Source organism: Python bivittatus, unplaced genomic scaffold (assembly GCF_059951505.1).
Source record: "Python bivittatus isolate LINGU-HERP-01145 unplaced genomic scaffold, Pbiv_v1 ctg000220_np1212, whole genome shotgun sequence".
In the NCBI taxonomy this organism is placed as follows: Eukaryota; Metazoa; Chordata; class Lepidosauria; order Squamata; family Pythonidae; genus Python; species Python bivittatus.
The window spans coordinates 19,840,943-19,854,586 of NW_028277048.1; the positions used below are offsets into that span (position 1 = coordinate 19,840,943).

A 13,644-nucleotide genomic window follows, 5' to 3' on the forward strand; every position below is an offset into this window, starting at 1 on the left:
TCAAAGCAGACCACATGTGGCTAGACAGAGGAACTACTTCAACTGGTATAAGGCAGCTTTTTACGTTTCCTGTCTGAATAAAACAGATTGGTTTTCTCCATTCACCTCCCTCCTGCCTGCCCCCTTTGGGCTCCCCAGTGTTGAAGCTTTGTGAGGAAAAGAACAATCCCAAAGGGCTGAGTGAAGGCTTGGCCACAGAGAAGATACTTCAGTTTGGGGAGAAGGAGGGAGCTCACCTTCTGCAGGTTCAAGGCCCAAGTAGGAGCCAGTCAAGTAGCGGTGAACCAGGGCTGATTTGCCACTCTTGATGGTCCCAAGGACACCCTGTGGAGGTTGAAGAACACAAGTCTTTTCAGGATGAAACTCACCCTCTTTGGCTTTTTGGAGCTGTTAAGGTAGCGTTTTCCTCACATTTGATGCCCTCCACTGAATTATTGGAGAACAACTCCCATCACACTGCTAGCCAGCATGGGTAGGGCCTTTAGCCATGCTGGCTGGGAGCGACGGGAGTTGTAGTCCCAATAAGATGGGTGGGGTGAGATCAAAGGAGGCTGCTTTAGAACCCGTTGCCCTCACCATTCAGGTGCTTTATTCTTCACCCCCAAATTGTGGTTCATCACCAAGTTTGCAGTTCTCAAGAGCGATGAGTCCCCTTATGAAAGGGTCCCCTAAGGAGGAACAGGCAAATCTGTTTATTCTGGTCAATATTGCTTTTATTGGTGTTCACATTTCCATTCCTGTATGTAATGGTATGTGGGAAAGACCTTGGGAAACAGCAAAGAGATGCTGCCTAGGGAACAGTCAGATAAGAGAGAGCATAGCCCACAGCTGGATAGAGAGTAGAACAAGAAGTTCAGAAGGGACCCTCCCTAGCTTTTCAGTAAAGGAGACAGCGAGAGAACTGTACTTTCAGACTTGCAAGATTCTGTTAATGTAACTTTACAATAAAGTAGAATTAGCTCATCTGGTCATGTTTCCTGTCTGGTCTACCTGGTTAGGCTGACACATATGTCTTGTAAAGCATATTTTAATAAGCTGTGGGATCCAAGAATATTCGTGAAGTGGAAAAACTGCTGGAAACCTAAGTTTCAGTCCTAACATGAATCCAGGATTGAGTCCATTTGTAATAAAATCTGCAAAGATCCAATTCTTCAAGCCTCTGCTTTTGAGGACTGATAAGCAGCAGAACAGGGAACAGAAAGGTAAAGAGAAAATGGAAGCCATGCTTGTTACCCACTCATCTGCCCACCCATTCCATCACTCTACTCTGAGGTCAAGCCAGCTCCAAAACTACTATAATGCATTGATTACTTCATACTTAATTATTAGCATCAATGTTAAGTCAGCATTATCTAAGATTAGAGAATCTGCATGTTAGATAGACAGACAGGCAGATGATAGATATAGATAGGTGATAAATAGATAGATAGGGAATAGCTAGATGTTTTGTGTCATTTCCTTAGGGAATCTGTGGCTCACTAGATGTTTGCTGAACTATAACTCCCAGCAGTCCTCACTATTGCCCTTGCTGGCCAGGTCTGCTGGAAGCTCCCAAAAGGGCCACCAATTCTTGTGTCTGAACTAGCTCCATCAGTGAGTGGTCATTTACAAAAACATTAGAGGACAGATTCTTGTCCCGAAGAACTGCAGTTTAAGGAATAAATGTGTGGTACCGCGAATCAGATACCAATTAGGAATAAAGGTGAATGAACTCTTACCAAGCGTAGCTCAGGGATGGAGCGGCTAAGGGTCCATTCTTGGCTATTTGCAACAGCCTCTAAAGAGAAAAGGAAGAAAGGAAGGGAAGAGAGAGATATATAGATTAATAATAAATAGTAACTATAGTGCTATAGTTCCTGCAACAGCTGCCTAAGGCAGTGGTGGTTGTTCCCACACTGCAGGTAGAAGAAGCTTCAGCAAATAATGGTTCTCAGCACTCGTGCAGCAAGTTCACAACCATTCTAAAATGCAATTTTAATTTGAACTATGTTGGCTCACAGTTCACATGTGGGACATCAGGTTTCCATCAGCACCCACCCGACAAGATAGGCCATTCCCTCTTGATCTCCACACAGAGTCAAATAACATCTTTACAAGTTCCCTATTTTTGGCTTTCTTTTAGTGGACAGGAAATTCAGGACCAAATACTTGATTGTGATGGCAAGACTGCTAAAAAGAAACCCAGCAATGAGTCCTTCTCCTCACGTCCCATCAGCTGCTCTATAGGGACAACTCACTCCACCCTTTGGCTCTCCCACGCGCAACAGTCAGTTCTTTGTGCTCCTTTCAAGGAGGCAGGAAGAACAGGGAAGGCAGCTGCAATGGGGTGTGCAAGGACAATTCTTGGGACAAGAGTCACAGCAATGGGGTGCACCCAGCAGAGCATAAAGAGCCCGTTCAAGAAACGGTTTGAGTGGCAGGGAAGGCACAAAGTGAAACTAGAGGCAGGTGTTTGGGCTGGTGCCTTGGAAAAGCGACTGAGAGACAGGTCCGGGCTATTTCTTCATTGCTGGTGGCCAAGGTTTAATCTGCCAGTTCTCAGCTTTACCAAATTTCCAAAGCGTTCAGATACTTGGGGGTGGAGGGGATGACCTTTGCCAAGGCTGACATTTATGCAGAGCAAGAGATGGTATGCAGGGAGATAAAGAAGCAATAGATATGTAAGCAGATCAAAGAGAAAACGTACCACACGTAGAAGGGGGAACAATCAGATAAATATCTAAACCTAAATAGACCTTAGTACTATATCTGCTTTCCTTAAATAGTTTAAGTCTGAATAAAGAGGAAGTCGCTGAACATGCAAAGAGGACTTTTCCTCACTAAAACAAATCTGCCCTTGTGCCGAAGGATTCGAAGTCTGACACTGCAGCTCTCAAACAGATTTTTCTTCTCCAGGTTCACTCTTTTTAGAAACTAGCGACAGAGTGAGGAAAGAAGCATCTAGACTTAGGACTGTATATCAGCACTGAACATGTTGATTCATGTTTTCTCATCTGGAAAGGTAAGCAATTTGATTCAGATAATTTGGACGTCAAATCCTATTCGCCACAGCCAACGTGGCCAATGGCAAAGGGTGTACAAAAGGTAGCGTTCAGAACATCTGGAGGGCAGCAGGCTTGATAGATTTAAAACGCACGAGCCAAAGAGCAAAATCCCATAATGTACCATGTGTGCTTGCATGCTCGTTCATGCTCTTTTCCAGCCTCGCTGAAACAGCTGTGCAACATGGCTCTACTATTTGCATATCCGTGCAGATGCTCCGTGTTGTTCTGCAGCAGGTCCAAAAGTCCCAGCCGTGGAACTACACCAGCTTCACCAGGCCGCCTGCAGAGCTCTCTGTGGGCAAAGAACACTTCTGAGGGTCCACTGCACCCGCTGAGGTCATCAAGGTCCAACTCCCTGCCATTTTTAAAGCACATTAAAACTCTTGCCATCATTTCGTCAGTTGTAGTTACGTGCACTCTGGGCTAAGTGGCCATTTGTGATTATTTTCAGACCACATGGTCCTTATTTCTAAACATTAATGTGCCAAGGTTTAAACATGCTTGGAATCAAGAAGCCCTCTAGCCTGAAAAATAAGCTCATTGGACTATATATCGGCAACGGCATTGGAGAAATGTGAATAGCAGCGGCAGGGTGTGCTCCGTGTTTGCTCAGAGGTGCTATGTGAATGCTCATGAGAAGGTACCGAATGCCTAAATTACAAAAGGAAAAGGTGAGGCTGGCACCAAGTTGGCTTGTAGTTGAGTGCAGCCTCACATCCATCCTACCTGGCAAGAATCAACTTCCACACAAGACCTGAAACAGGAGGAGGAGTTCAAAGCATGCCCAAGCAGGAGAAAGTTGAGTTGTCGAGCAAAGGAAACCTCTTCCCTGAACATAGATAGTACTATAAACCTAACTACACAGAACATACATCCGATACGTTCCAGGTTCCTGGGGTAACCCTAACCTAGTGGATTTGGATTAAAGCTAAGCCAGGTGTGAATTCAACTGAATGGCTTGAATCAAATCTGAAACCGAATTCCAGCCCTGTCCTCCTTGTACAGAATATTGCTTCCAGTGAGTTATTTCTGGCATTAAAATGGTTGACTGCTGTCCGTTGTCTCCTGTGAAGAAGGTTTGGTTACTGTTTTATTGAACATGTGAATGGGCATGAGGGGCCTACATTGACAGACAAACAAAACTACAGCCCAAGATTGCAGGGGGTACTTTCTGGGGGCACGGGAAGTTGCTACGGTAATAGAAATGACTACAAGCCAGCGCACGTTCAAAACATTACCACTTGTAGGGAATATTAGCACAATTTGTAATATACGAACCGATCCTTCCCCTTCCAAACCAGTTTCTCCTTACGCACTGGGGTGGAAAAGTAGTGAAAGCTTTCTTCTCCTGCAACTTCCCTATATTTAAATCCTGGTGGTAAGGTTCTCTGACTGAACTGCCCTTACCTTGGGCATCTGAGCATCAAGGTAAATGCAGATGGCCATACACAAAAACACAGCTAAAGCCTTTTCTTGCTCTCTGTGTTGTGTGTGTTAACTTGAAACTGTTGCTTAGCAACGGCTCCCTGCATATCACCAAGGTAACCAAAGAGAAAAGGGGACAAGGAGTGCAGACCCTGCTGGTCTTTTGCTACAGAGCCCCAAAGGGCATCACTTACTACTCACTCAGAAGCAAAGTGACCCCTCCAAATTTGACCTGTCTACTTGACCCCCACTGGCAAGTCAAGTGCCCCTTTTCAACAGCAGTACAGACAACAAAAGTGCCTTCTTCTTTTGCTAGCTTATTGACCCACCAGAATTATTTGGCAGGTCCAGTATAAGGAGAGCCCAATTAGGTTGTGTACCTGGTTGATCTTGGCTGAGCTAGAAAGCTAAGCAGGATTGACCCTGGTTAGTACCTGGATGGGGTCATTTGGGAAAGCCAGGGCTGTGGGCTAGAGTGGGAAGTTGAAATAACACCCTGAAATAAGGCAAATGCAAACCACTTCCATATCTGCCAAGAAAACTGCATGTATGTAACTCACCAAGAATCAAGCTTGACTCCAAGGTGACTTGACTTTGAAAAAGGAAGTAGTGGAGTGCAGTTCTGAACCCAAGTTGAAGCCTCTAGCTCCTTCCAAATATGATGATAGCACAGATCCATACCCTTCCTTAATGCAACCTTTCCACGCCTGGTGAGCTGCAGATTATGGATTTCTACTTCCATTATTCCTAGCCAGTGGACTCATTGGTCTTGGTGTCTACAGCTTATGGCAGGCTAATACACCTGGGCACCCACAAGCTTGGAGAAGGCTGAATGAATGCAGGCGCTGACTGATGACTTAGATTAATCTTGCTCACAATGATTTCTCTGCTGACATCCACACACGCCCATCTTTTGACTAGTTAAGACTCCAACCCTACCAGCCATGTAGCTTTTGCTCTGAAAGCAAAAGGTGGAACCTGGCAACCCCAATGTTAAGAACTTGACGGCTTTCCATTTTTAATGTTGCTTCAAGCCAGTAAATTTCATCTGCAGAATTCTTGCTTGGTTGGTGAATGCTTTAAAGTACCCTGCCCCTGCATTAAATACATTTATCTTCCTCTACAAAACTACAGCTCAGGCTGAACGTAGTTATTCTGTTGATGGGGCAGAGAGATCGATGGGGAGTTGTGATCGAAGTTCCTGGTAGCAATGTAGCAGCATGAAGCGTGTGTATGAAGGAAGCATCCACTGTGACTGCTGTCCTAAAGTCCATACATAATTCCCTTGCAAAGGAAAGTTCCTAGTCAAGCGTGGGTCTCTTTGGAGTGACTGCCCGGGGCCGACAATGTTCTCTCAGATTATGATGTAAGTAAAGAGCAGGCAGGGTAGACAGGGAACTGACAGCTTTGTCCACCCAACAGCCCCTCAAAGTTGCAATATTTTCTCTCCTGGGAATGCCATGTCAAAACCTGAACTCAAACGTGCAAAGAGGTAGACTGTGATGGGGACATCTCACATGGCAACCTCTCCCTCCCTTCCTTCATTTCTTCCTTTTTTGGCTGTGAGAGGAATATTGCTCAGTGGTTTGTGCAAAGCTGGAGCACGGTTTATAATTTTAGATCACCATGACAATCAGTTTCTATGCAAACCCATGCTTAGCTCCCCACAGCTTCCAACCCAGGGCATCTCAAATGGCATTTCCACTGGTATGAGCAGGAACAAATGAATGGAAGGGTAGCTAGTTGGTCTTCTAGACAGCTATGCCCTAGCCTTTGTATGGCTCAGTGATTCTCTGCACAAGAGAATCTTTACTCTTTCACTCATATGGAGAATCAGGGGCTGTGAATTCATATGAGGACGCAGTCCAGAGTTATTCCCATTTAGTTTCCTGGAGAGCACTGTCCTCATTTCCCTTCCAAAGTTCTGAGGCACCACAAGGAGTTCAAGAACCCTTATTACAGGGGCAGACCATATTGTGGCAACAGGGAACCAGATACCTCCCTTAGTGCTGATTAGCTGTCCCATCTGATCTCTTTAGAAGTTTCTTTTCAAACAAACAAACAAATCGCATACTGACACTGCAAAGCAAAGCACCAGCTTCTTGCCTCATATTTAACTGCAGTGATGATTTGGGATCCCATAAAGATCCCACTGGGTTGGGAGAGAGTATGGGGGGGGGGGGCGTAGTTCATCTTCTGGTAAATGCAATGTTGTGGCTGCGGCAGTCATGTTGTGAACAGACAAGCTTCCCATAACAGGCATTTGGTGAGTATGCTCAGCACATGCTCTCTAAATTCCAGTGAGTTTGTCTATATCACCCGACTCCAATGATGTTTGCAAAAAACAAGCCTGTACTGAGCCTGCTCTCTGCCACAGTGCCTTGCTTGCTGGCTGGCTGTTTCTATGCGGGCCAAGCCCACCAAGTGTTTGAGGGTGAGTCCTGGAGGAAAATTCACTGAAAAGGAAAAGCACCATGAGACCTAACCCACAATACAGACAGCCCAGGGCTGTGCCAGAAGAGAGGCGGAAGAAAGAAGATCAAAGATGTACCTGCCAGATGGCCATTAGCTAGATTCAGGCCACCTGCTAATTCATCTGAGCGAGAGAGGTAGAAAATTGCCGCAGAGCACATTTAGATAGGAGTAGCCCTAGTATTTAGCAGCTCATAAGGGGGGGGGGTGTGAGGCTCATATCATAACTGCCTAAGATATGCCTACTTCGAGTTGTTCTGAAGTTAAAAGTTAGTGAAGAAAAAAAATGCTTACTTTGTATTTTGGCATCAGGATATCACCTGAGGCAGGGAACTAACACAAAATGATCTGTGAAGCCACCAAAGCGAAGCTGCTTGACTGCTCTGAGAAGGCTGAAATGGCTTCTTACTGTCCTGCCTTTTGGGTGAATTTTAAAAAGGGTGGAAAACAGGATGGCTCTGCCTCTTTCGATCGGATCCCTCCAAGCCTTGTATGCACCGGGGCTGTCCCGAAGCCATTTTCATTTACGCACACCCCTGCTCTTCGCATCTACATACTTTGGTCTCAAGAATTCCTCTTGGGCCTGATTTTCATAGACCAATATCCCCTGGTGTGAAAGCTGCTTCGTGTAGAAATAGCCCAAGACTTTACGCTGTCTGAGGTGTAATCTCCAAATGACAACCCCAAAGGTGGGGAAAGCGCCAACTGTTCAGAGATAATTGGCATTTGCAACTCATTAATGGGTCCCCAAAGGACTGGAGACAGGGATTAACGCTGTCAGGCTGATGTGGAGGCCCACATTCAAAGGGAGCTCTTTCTTCTTGCTCCCATTCTCTGCTCACCCTCCCTCCAAGCAAGTGAACAGCACGGGGCAGCTCCAGCCGTCTCCCTCCAAACAGGAGTACAGATTAGGCCCAGAGGGACAGGACAGACAAGTGAGCAGTTCAGATTCAGGACTAGTGGTGTGACGCTGAGGGAAGGCACAGGACGTCTTCTTGTTCAGGGAACTTCCCTCTGCAAATTAAAACAAAAACTGGGCCTGCTGCCTCAAAACTCTGCCAGCCCAGGCCGACGGCATAACCTTGCCTTACAGTAGGGCTGTCAGATCTGCACTGCAAAAATATAGACGCTCACTAAACGGCAGCAAAGCGCTACTATAAGATGCTAATTCTTGGCATCTAGCAGTCATCCAGATTTTTGCAGCTCAGTTCTGGCAGCTCTGCTTCAGGGCTGGGTTGGTACCAGTTCGATGGGGATGTTGCACTTGGATCTCTGCTTGCACTTTGGGGAAATAGCATGTAGGGCTTTATTGTGGAGAAAAAGAAATCAACCACCACTGAGCCATTTTATAGACGATGGCCTTGATTTAAGCTGCCAGTTTAGTACCCCTCCCATTGTTAATCGCACACTGTTAAACTAACAGGCATCTAAACAAAGGCATGAAAGAGGGTCCTTTGGGGTGGGGGAAATCTTGAGAACAAGCCCAAAACTATTTCAGATCAGAGGTCATATGAATCTCAGTAATAAAACAGCAGCAGGTGAACGCCCCCATATGCAGGGCTTCAATCTGTTGCCATTAGAGGACTAATTATCCTCTTATTTACTCTTGAGTTCCTGCAAGCCAATAGGAATGAAGTAGCTAGTCCCTAGTCCATCTTTCCTGGCTTAGTGGCAGTTCCTGTACATTAAACAGCTTAAACAGAGCTATAAACATACTGAGTCATCAAAGTCTTGGCAATGTGCGTGTGATTGAAGAAGCTGGCCTCCTATTCAACCAGTTGGTAACTTTGCCTGCAACGCATAGCATGTCACACCCCATCACTGCAGTCAGCTCAATGCTATCAAGAAGGCAATAGGTTATCATTACTACATTTCATGTCAGCAGATTCAACAAGTTAATAATGTGTAGCATCAAGAAATATTCTCCTTTATCTGTCCTGAAAATGTAGTTCCAATATCACTGGACACTCAAATTACAGCATAATAGGAGAGTGGTATATGATATGAGCAGTTCCATTTCCAAAACTTTCTTTAATAGTCCCTAGCCCAGAATTTGCTCTCTTTGCACCACTCTCACAAACAAAAGAGAAAACAATGTATTATGTATAGGTTCATCATTCAATTTATATACAATGCTTTGCTTTTATTTTATTTTCCCTTCCAAAAGAAATTAATTACTATTTGAACAGGAAGATTAGACCCAAAGGAGATCAGTGTTTTTAAAACTCTTTTCTTCTGAGTTCTTTACTGACTAAGAGGTCTGCCTGTCCTCTTGCTTTTAGTTCTGCTCAAGAACAGAAACAAATGTAGCCTCTAAGTTCTTCTGCCTTGGACCAAGGTATCTCAATTTTCATCCAGTGAAATTAAGAAGCAGCCAAGTTTGGAGACATTGGCTGGGTTCACATATTCCAATAAATCTTTTTTTTTAACCATGGTTGGTTGAGTCATCATGACTGTGACTGATTTCACCCATGCACTAAATCTGCAGTATTCAACTCATGATGCTCCTATTCTTGAATTACAACTCCCATCATTCTCAAGAAGCTTTGTCAATGGTGAAGGACGCTGAGAGTTCTAATTCAGTAACATCTGGAATGCTATAACTTACCTAATCCTATGCTAAACCATAATGTGCTTCATCCATTTTGGCTTAATGTGAAGTATGAATCCAGCCAACCCTTTAATACTTCAAATCTCCCCAGCCTGTGCTGAAAACATCAACTCCATGTGTTTGTTTGTCCGCTTATTTAACAATTTGGGCAATCTACCAAAATCTACAGGTTCTGGGGGCCATACAAGAGAGTGAAGAAATAAAGAGCGCACACACATATTGAAAAAACAATGCTATTTCTAAAACTCTCCCAAGATAGCCATCAAGTCTGCTAAAAGCAAGGTGGAGTTGGAGTGTTTCAATGGCTTTGAGAAATGCCAAAGGAGAAGAAGCTGCATAGACCAGTACAGGAGTATACAATTCATGTCCCCTTACCCTCAGTTGGAGTGGGGATCCAGCAGGCCTTCTTGCAATGTTTTACAGGGCAGGTAGATTCAACCTCAGCCAGATGGTAACCAGTTTTATGCTGTATAGGTAATCCCCCAGCATCTTGAATTGGCACACTGTTTCATATCGGAAGACTGTGTAATCCAACTGAGTGATGATCAAAACATGAGTTACTACCCCCAAAGGCATCCTGCTTCATGTAGAGTTGTAACTTGTCGGCCCTTTGAGGTAGGCCAAGTCAGGAAATAGATACTGTACCTAATAACAGAATCTTGAAAACCTATCAGAATTTCCCTGAGCCCCTCTTATACCAAACAAAATCAAGACAGGGTTATTCTCAATTTCTTTTTCATGTTTCCCCCTTTCCCAGGGCTAGTTGTTTCTCCACCCTAAACAGCTCCTGGATGCCTTCATCAAGATTATCCCTGCAGTTCTTTTCATAACAGGCACGCCAGTGAAAGCTGAGCAAAGGACCTCCAGACTGCGGTGTCCCCCTGCTGCTTAAGCCAGGAGTGCAGGAGTATCTCCAGATCACAAACCAACTCATTCAGGGGGAATGTAACTCTATTCTGAGTCACTGCTGGGGCTAATGTTCCTGGATGTTTATTGGTAAAAATCAACTTGGTCTCAGAGAGATTTAATCTGAATTTATTCAGCCCCATGACAGCCTCCAGAAAAGTTTAAGCTTTCCATAGATCCTCAGTTTGGCCCAGGGTGGCAATGGACAGTTGAGGGATTTCAGCATACTGGTAAAACCTCACCCCAACAGATGACTTTGCCCAGTGGCTTCATATAGATGCTTAACGTGGGGGAGCACAAACCCTGTGGTAGTCCAACTGGAGCAATCACAGCCTTGAGTGCTGCTCCCCCCCCCCCGAGAACAGCCTGAAATTGTCCAATCAGGTAGGAGTGGAGCCCTTGAAACTCAATTCCCTCAACTCCCAAGATAGTTCTGCAAAATTTGGCCCATATAGCTCATGCAAGACTTAAAAAGGTAAGCAGATGATGTTCTTCTCCCCATCTGCTAAGAGGGAAGCTGCCTCAGATTGCCAGGGGTCAGAAGATGGAGCTCTGCTATTCTGCAAGATACCTTATTGACACATCTAGCATTTTTGTCCCCACAGCTAATCCTCTTCCCATTTTCCTAATCCTTCCTAGAAGAAATCCCATTTTCTTTTGAAATGGTTGGATTACGTTAGCAAAAATTAGGTACAACATGTATTATCAATTTGACAAATTAGGCAGATTTGCATGCTTCACTTCTGTAATTTATACTGGTTGTAGAATTATTTTTCTTTTGGCTGCAGAACACAAATATCTTTGCTTACCGAGTTAGAATCTGGCAGTGCAGGACTCGTTTCTAAACAGCCCTGCTCCAAAGTCCCAACTCTGTACTGGGAAATTCTTCTGCCTAAGTCTCAATGGGTAAATTATGATGAATACCAAAGGCCAAAATATATTTCTTTATGTATGATATTTAGGGAGCATATAGAGCAACAGCAACATAACCAAGGCAATATAAAGTATATCCAGTAAGACCAGAACTTTCACCCTAGACCCCAACAATCAAATCCCAAAGGCCTGCCAGAACAGCCAAGGTTTTTTCAAGCTTCTGGAAGACTATTAAAAGGGGGGCCACCTACTCCTCGGGAAGGGCTAGCTGTTTGGGGGTGGGTGGGAACTAATACAGAGAATGCCCTTTGGTGATGGTGATGGGGAAGCTCCCAGGGTATCTTCCACAAGCACTCCTTGTTTACCCAGACTGTATTCTCAGGTGCTCAGAGATACTCCTATGTATTTATTTCAGTTACTTCCATGATTCTGGGGTTTGATCAAGAGTTACTGAAGCTATGTCATGCCTCCAATGAAATCCCAATAGATCTTCTCAGTAAGATCTACTCAGGACCCAAACACTTGTTAATCTGTGGCCTCTGGCTCACACAACGCCCTGGGGAGCCAAGCACATTCCATGGCCCTTCCCACCGGCTTGATGTGCAAGTTTCAGTCGATTATGCAGGATGATTAGAGCTGACAGCTGCTAGTTGCCAGTTTGTAAAGGCTTAGAAGTATGATTGGGTGCCAGAGAACTCAAAACAAAGCATATTTCTAATAAATTCTTCCCCTCCCCCTGCTTCTTCTTCCTAAGCTTGCTGCATACTGATTCTCTGGGGCTGATTTCTTTTTTTTAGCTGTCAATCAGCGAGGATCAAAAAGAAAACCGAAGAAGTCATTTTACACCCTTATAATTCTTCCTGATGAACACATCTGCTCAGATGGAGGCTTATAGCTAGGGAGAAAATGGGGGTAGGTGGGGGAGGGAAGAGATGGAGTCAGGCCATCAAAAGCAGCCTGGCACATTTGTCTAGGGAATATTATTTCTACAGCAAATCTCAGTCTCTTGTTTCCTTTCTTGGTCTATGTATCTTTGTCTTGCTAAAGCCATACGGTTGCCATAAAGTATGGCTGAGCATTGGCTAAAAAACGGAAGCAGTGGATGATAGAACCATGTCATGTTTAATACAGCCATCGGAATTCAGATATTGTACCTAGACTTCTGCGTGAAGGATAAAAGCATATTTCCTTTATGTGGCTGTGGCTTCCTAAGAGACAGAAGCAGTGGAGAATAAGGGGATGAAACACAAACAGAGGACATTCTACAGGGTGACTGCTGGGTAATGCAAGCCAATATGAATAGCTATAATTCTACATGCGCAGCCTGGGATTCTACATAAGCTGAAGAGACTGATTGTGAAGAGTCAGAGTGATTGCTAAGTGGAAAACGTCCTCAAGAAAAATTTCAGTACTACAAAAGGAAAAGGTAAAATCCCACCAATCATTTTAAGTGTGCATCTTTTAAAAAAAGAAAAAAGAAAGAAAACAACTGTGCATTCAATAAGCATACACATATAATTGATGCACTCTTAACTGGGGGCAGTGACTGGCTGCATTTCCCAACTTAATTCACCCCCACCAAAATACCACAAGTTCATTCTGGTATACTGTGAAATGCTCCCAGCTATCTTTAAATGGATTTTGCATTATTGAACTACAATAGTATTAACCAGTGATATTCTATTTAATTTACAAAATTACACTTTTTTATAATCTCTGCTATGGTATTCCAAAAAGCAATTGATGGGTTACTTTCCAACCAAAAATGAAGGTAGAGAGATAAGGGTTTCCTAAGGCCGCACATCTCCAATGTCCAAACCTTTTGCTATAAATCCAATGATTGGATTTTTGATAAATTTCACATTGATCGGCCCATGACATCACAGTGATATAGGCTTATGATGTAACAAACATGCTGCTTATATCAGGAAAGGCAGATGAACAGCAGAAGATTCTCTCAGCTGATACAATTTCCCTGCCCCGCTCCCCTTTTTGCTGGATCAAATTAACTGCAATTTTATGGAGGCTTATTTGGAACTAAGTTCCCACTGAACTCCATGAGCCTTATTTCTGTGTGAGTAGGCATAGGGTTTGACTATCAATGGCTGTAATTTGATATACTTCTGAATTTATACTTCTGACTTATACTCTAACCAGGAAATGATTTGTTGTTAGCAGGGTACGTACCTCTTTGTTCAGTACAAAGTATTTCCTAGTAGTTTGGCAACATATCCAGAGGGAATGCAAGCTCTTTCAACTATGGTGCGCTCTCCAAGGTACTGAAAAGACCTGTTTTCAGTTTTCTAATACTGT

The 13,644-nt window shown here is 44.0% G+C and overlaps 1 protein-coding gene across 1 annotated transcript in view; it reads right to left on the bottom strand.

The window, feature by feature from the left end:
- Positions 1 to 13,644, bottom strand: part of AGAP2 (ArfGAP with GTPase domain, ankyrin repeat and PH domain 2) — a 128,903-nt gene that overhangs the window by 27,300 nt on the left and 87,959 nt on the right. Inside the window, exons 2-3 of the mRNA XM_088138053.1 lie at positions 1,719 to 1,777; positions 237 to 324 (exon numbers count right to left, since the gene is read on the bottom strand). Of these exons, the coding sequence (XP_087994179.1) occupies positions 237 to 324; positions 1,719 to 1,777 (147 nt within the window). The remainder of the gene's footprint in view (positions 1 to 236; positions 325 to 1,718; positions 1,778 to 13,644) is intronic.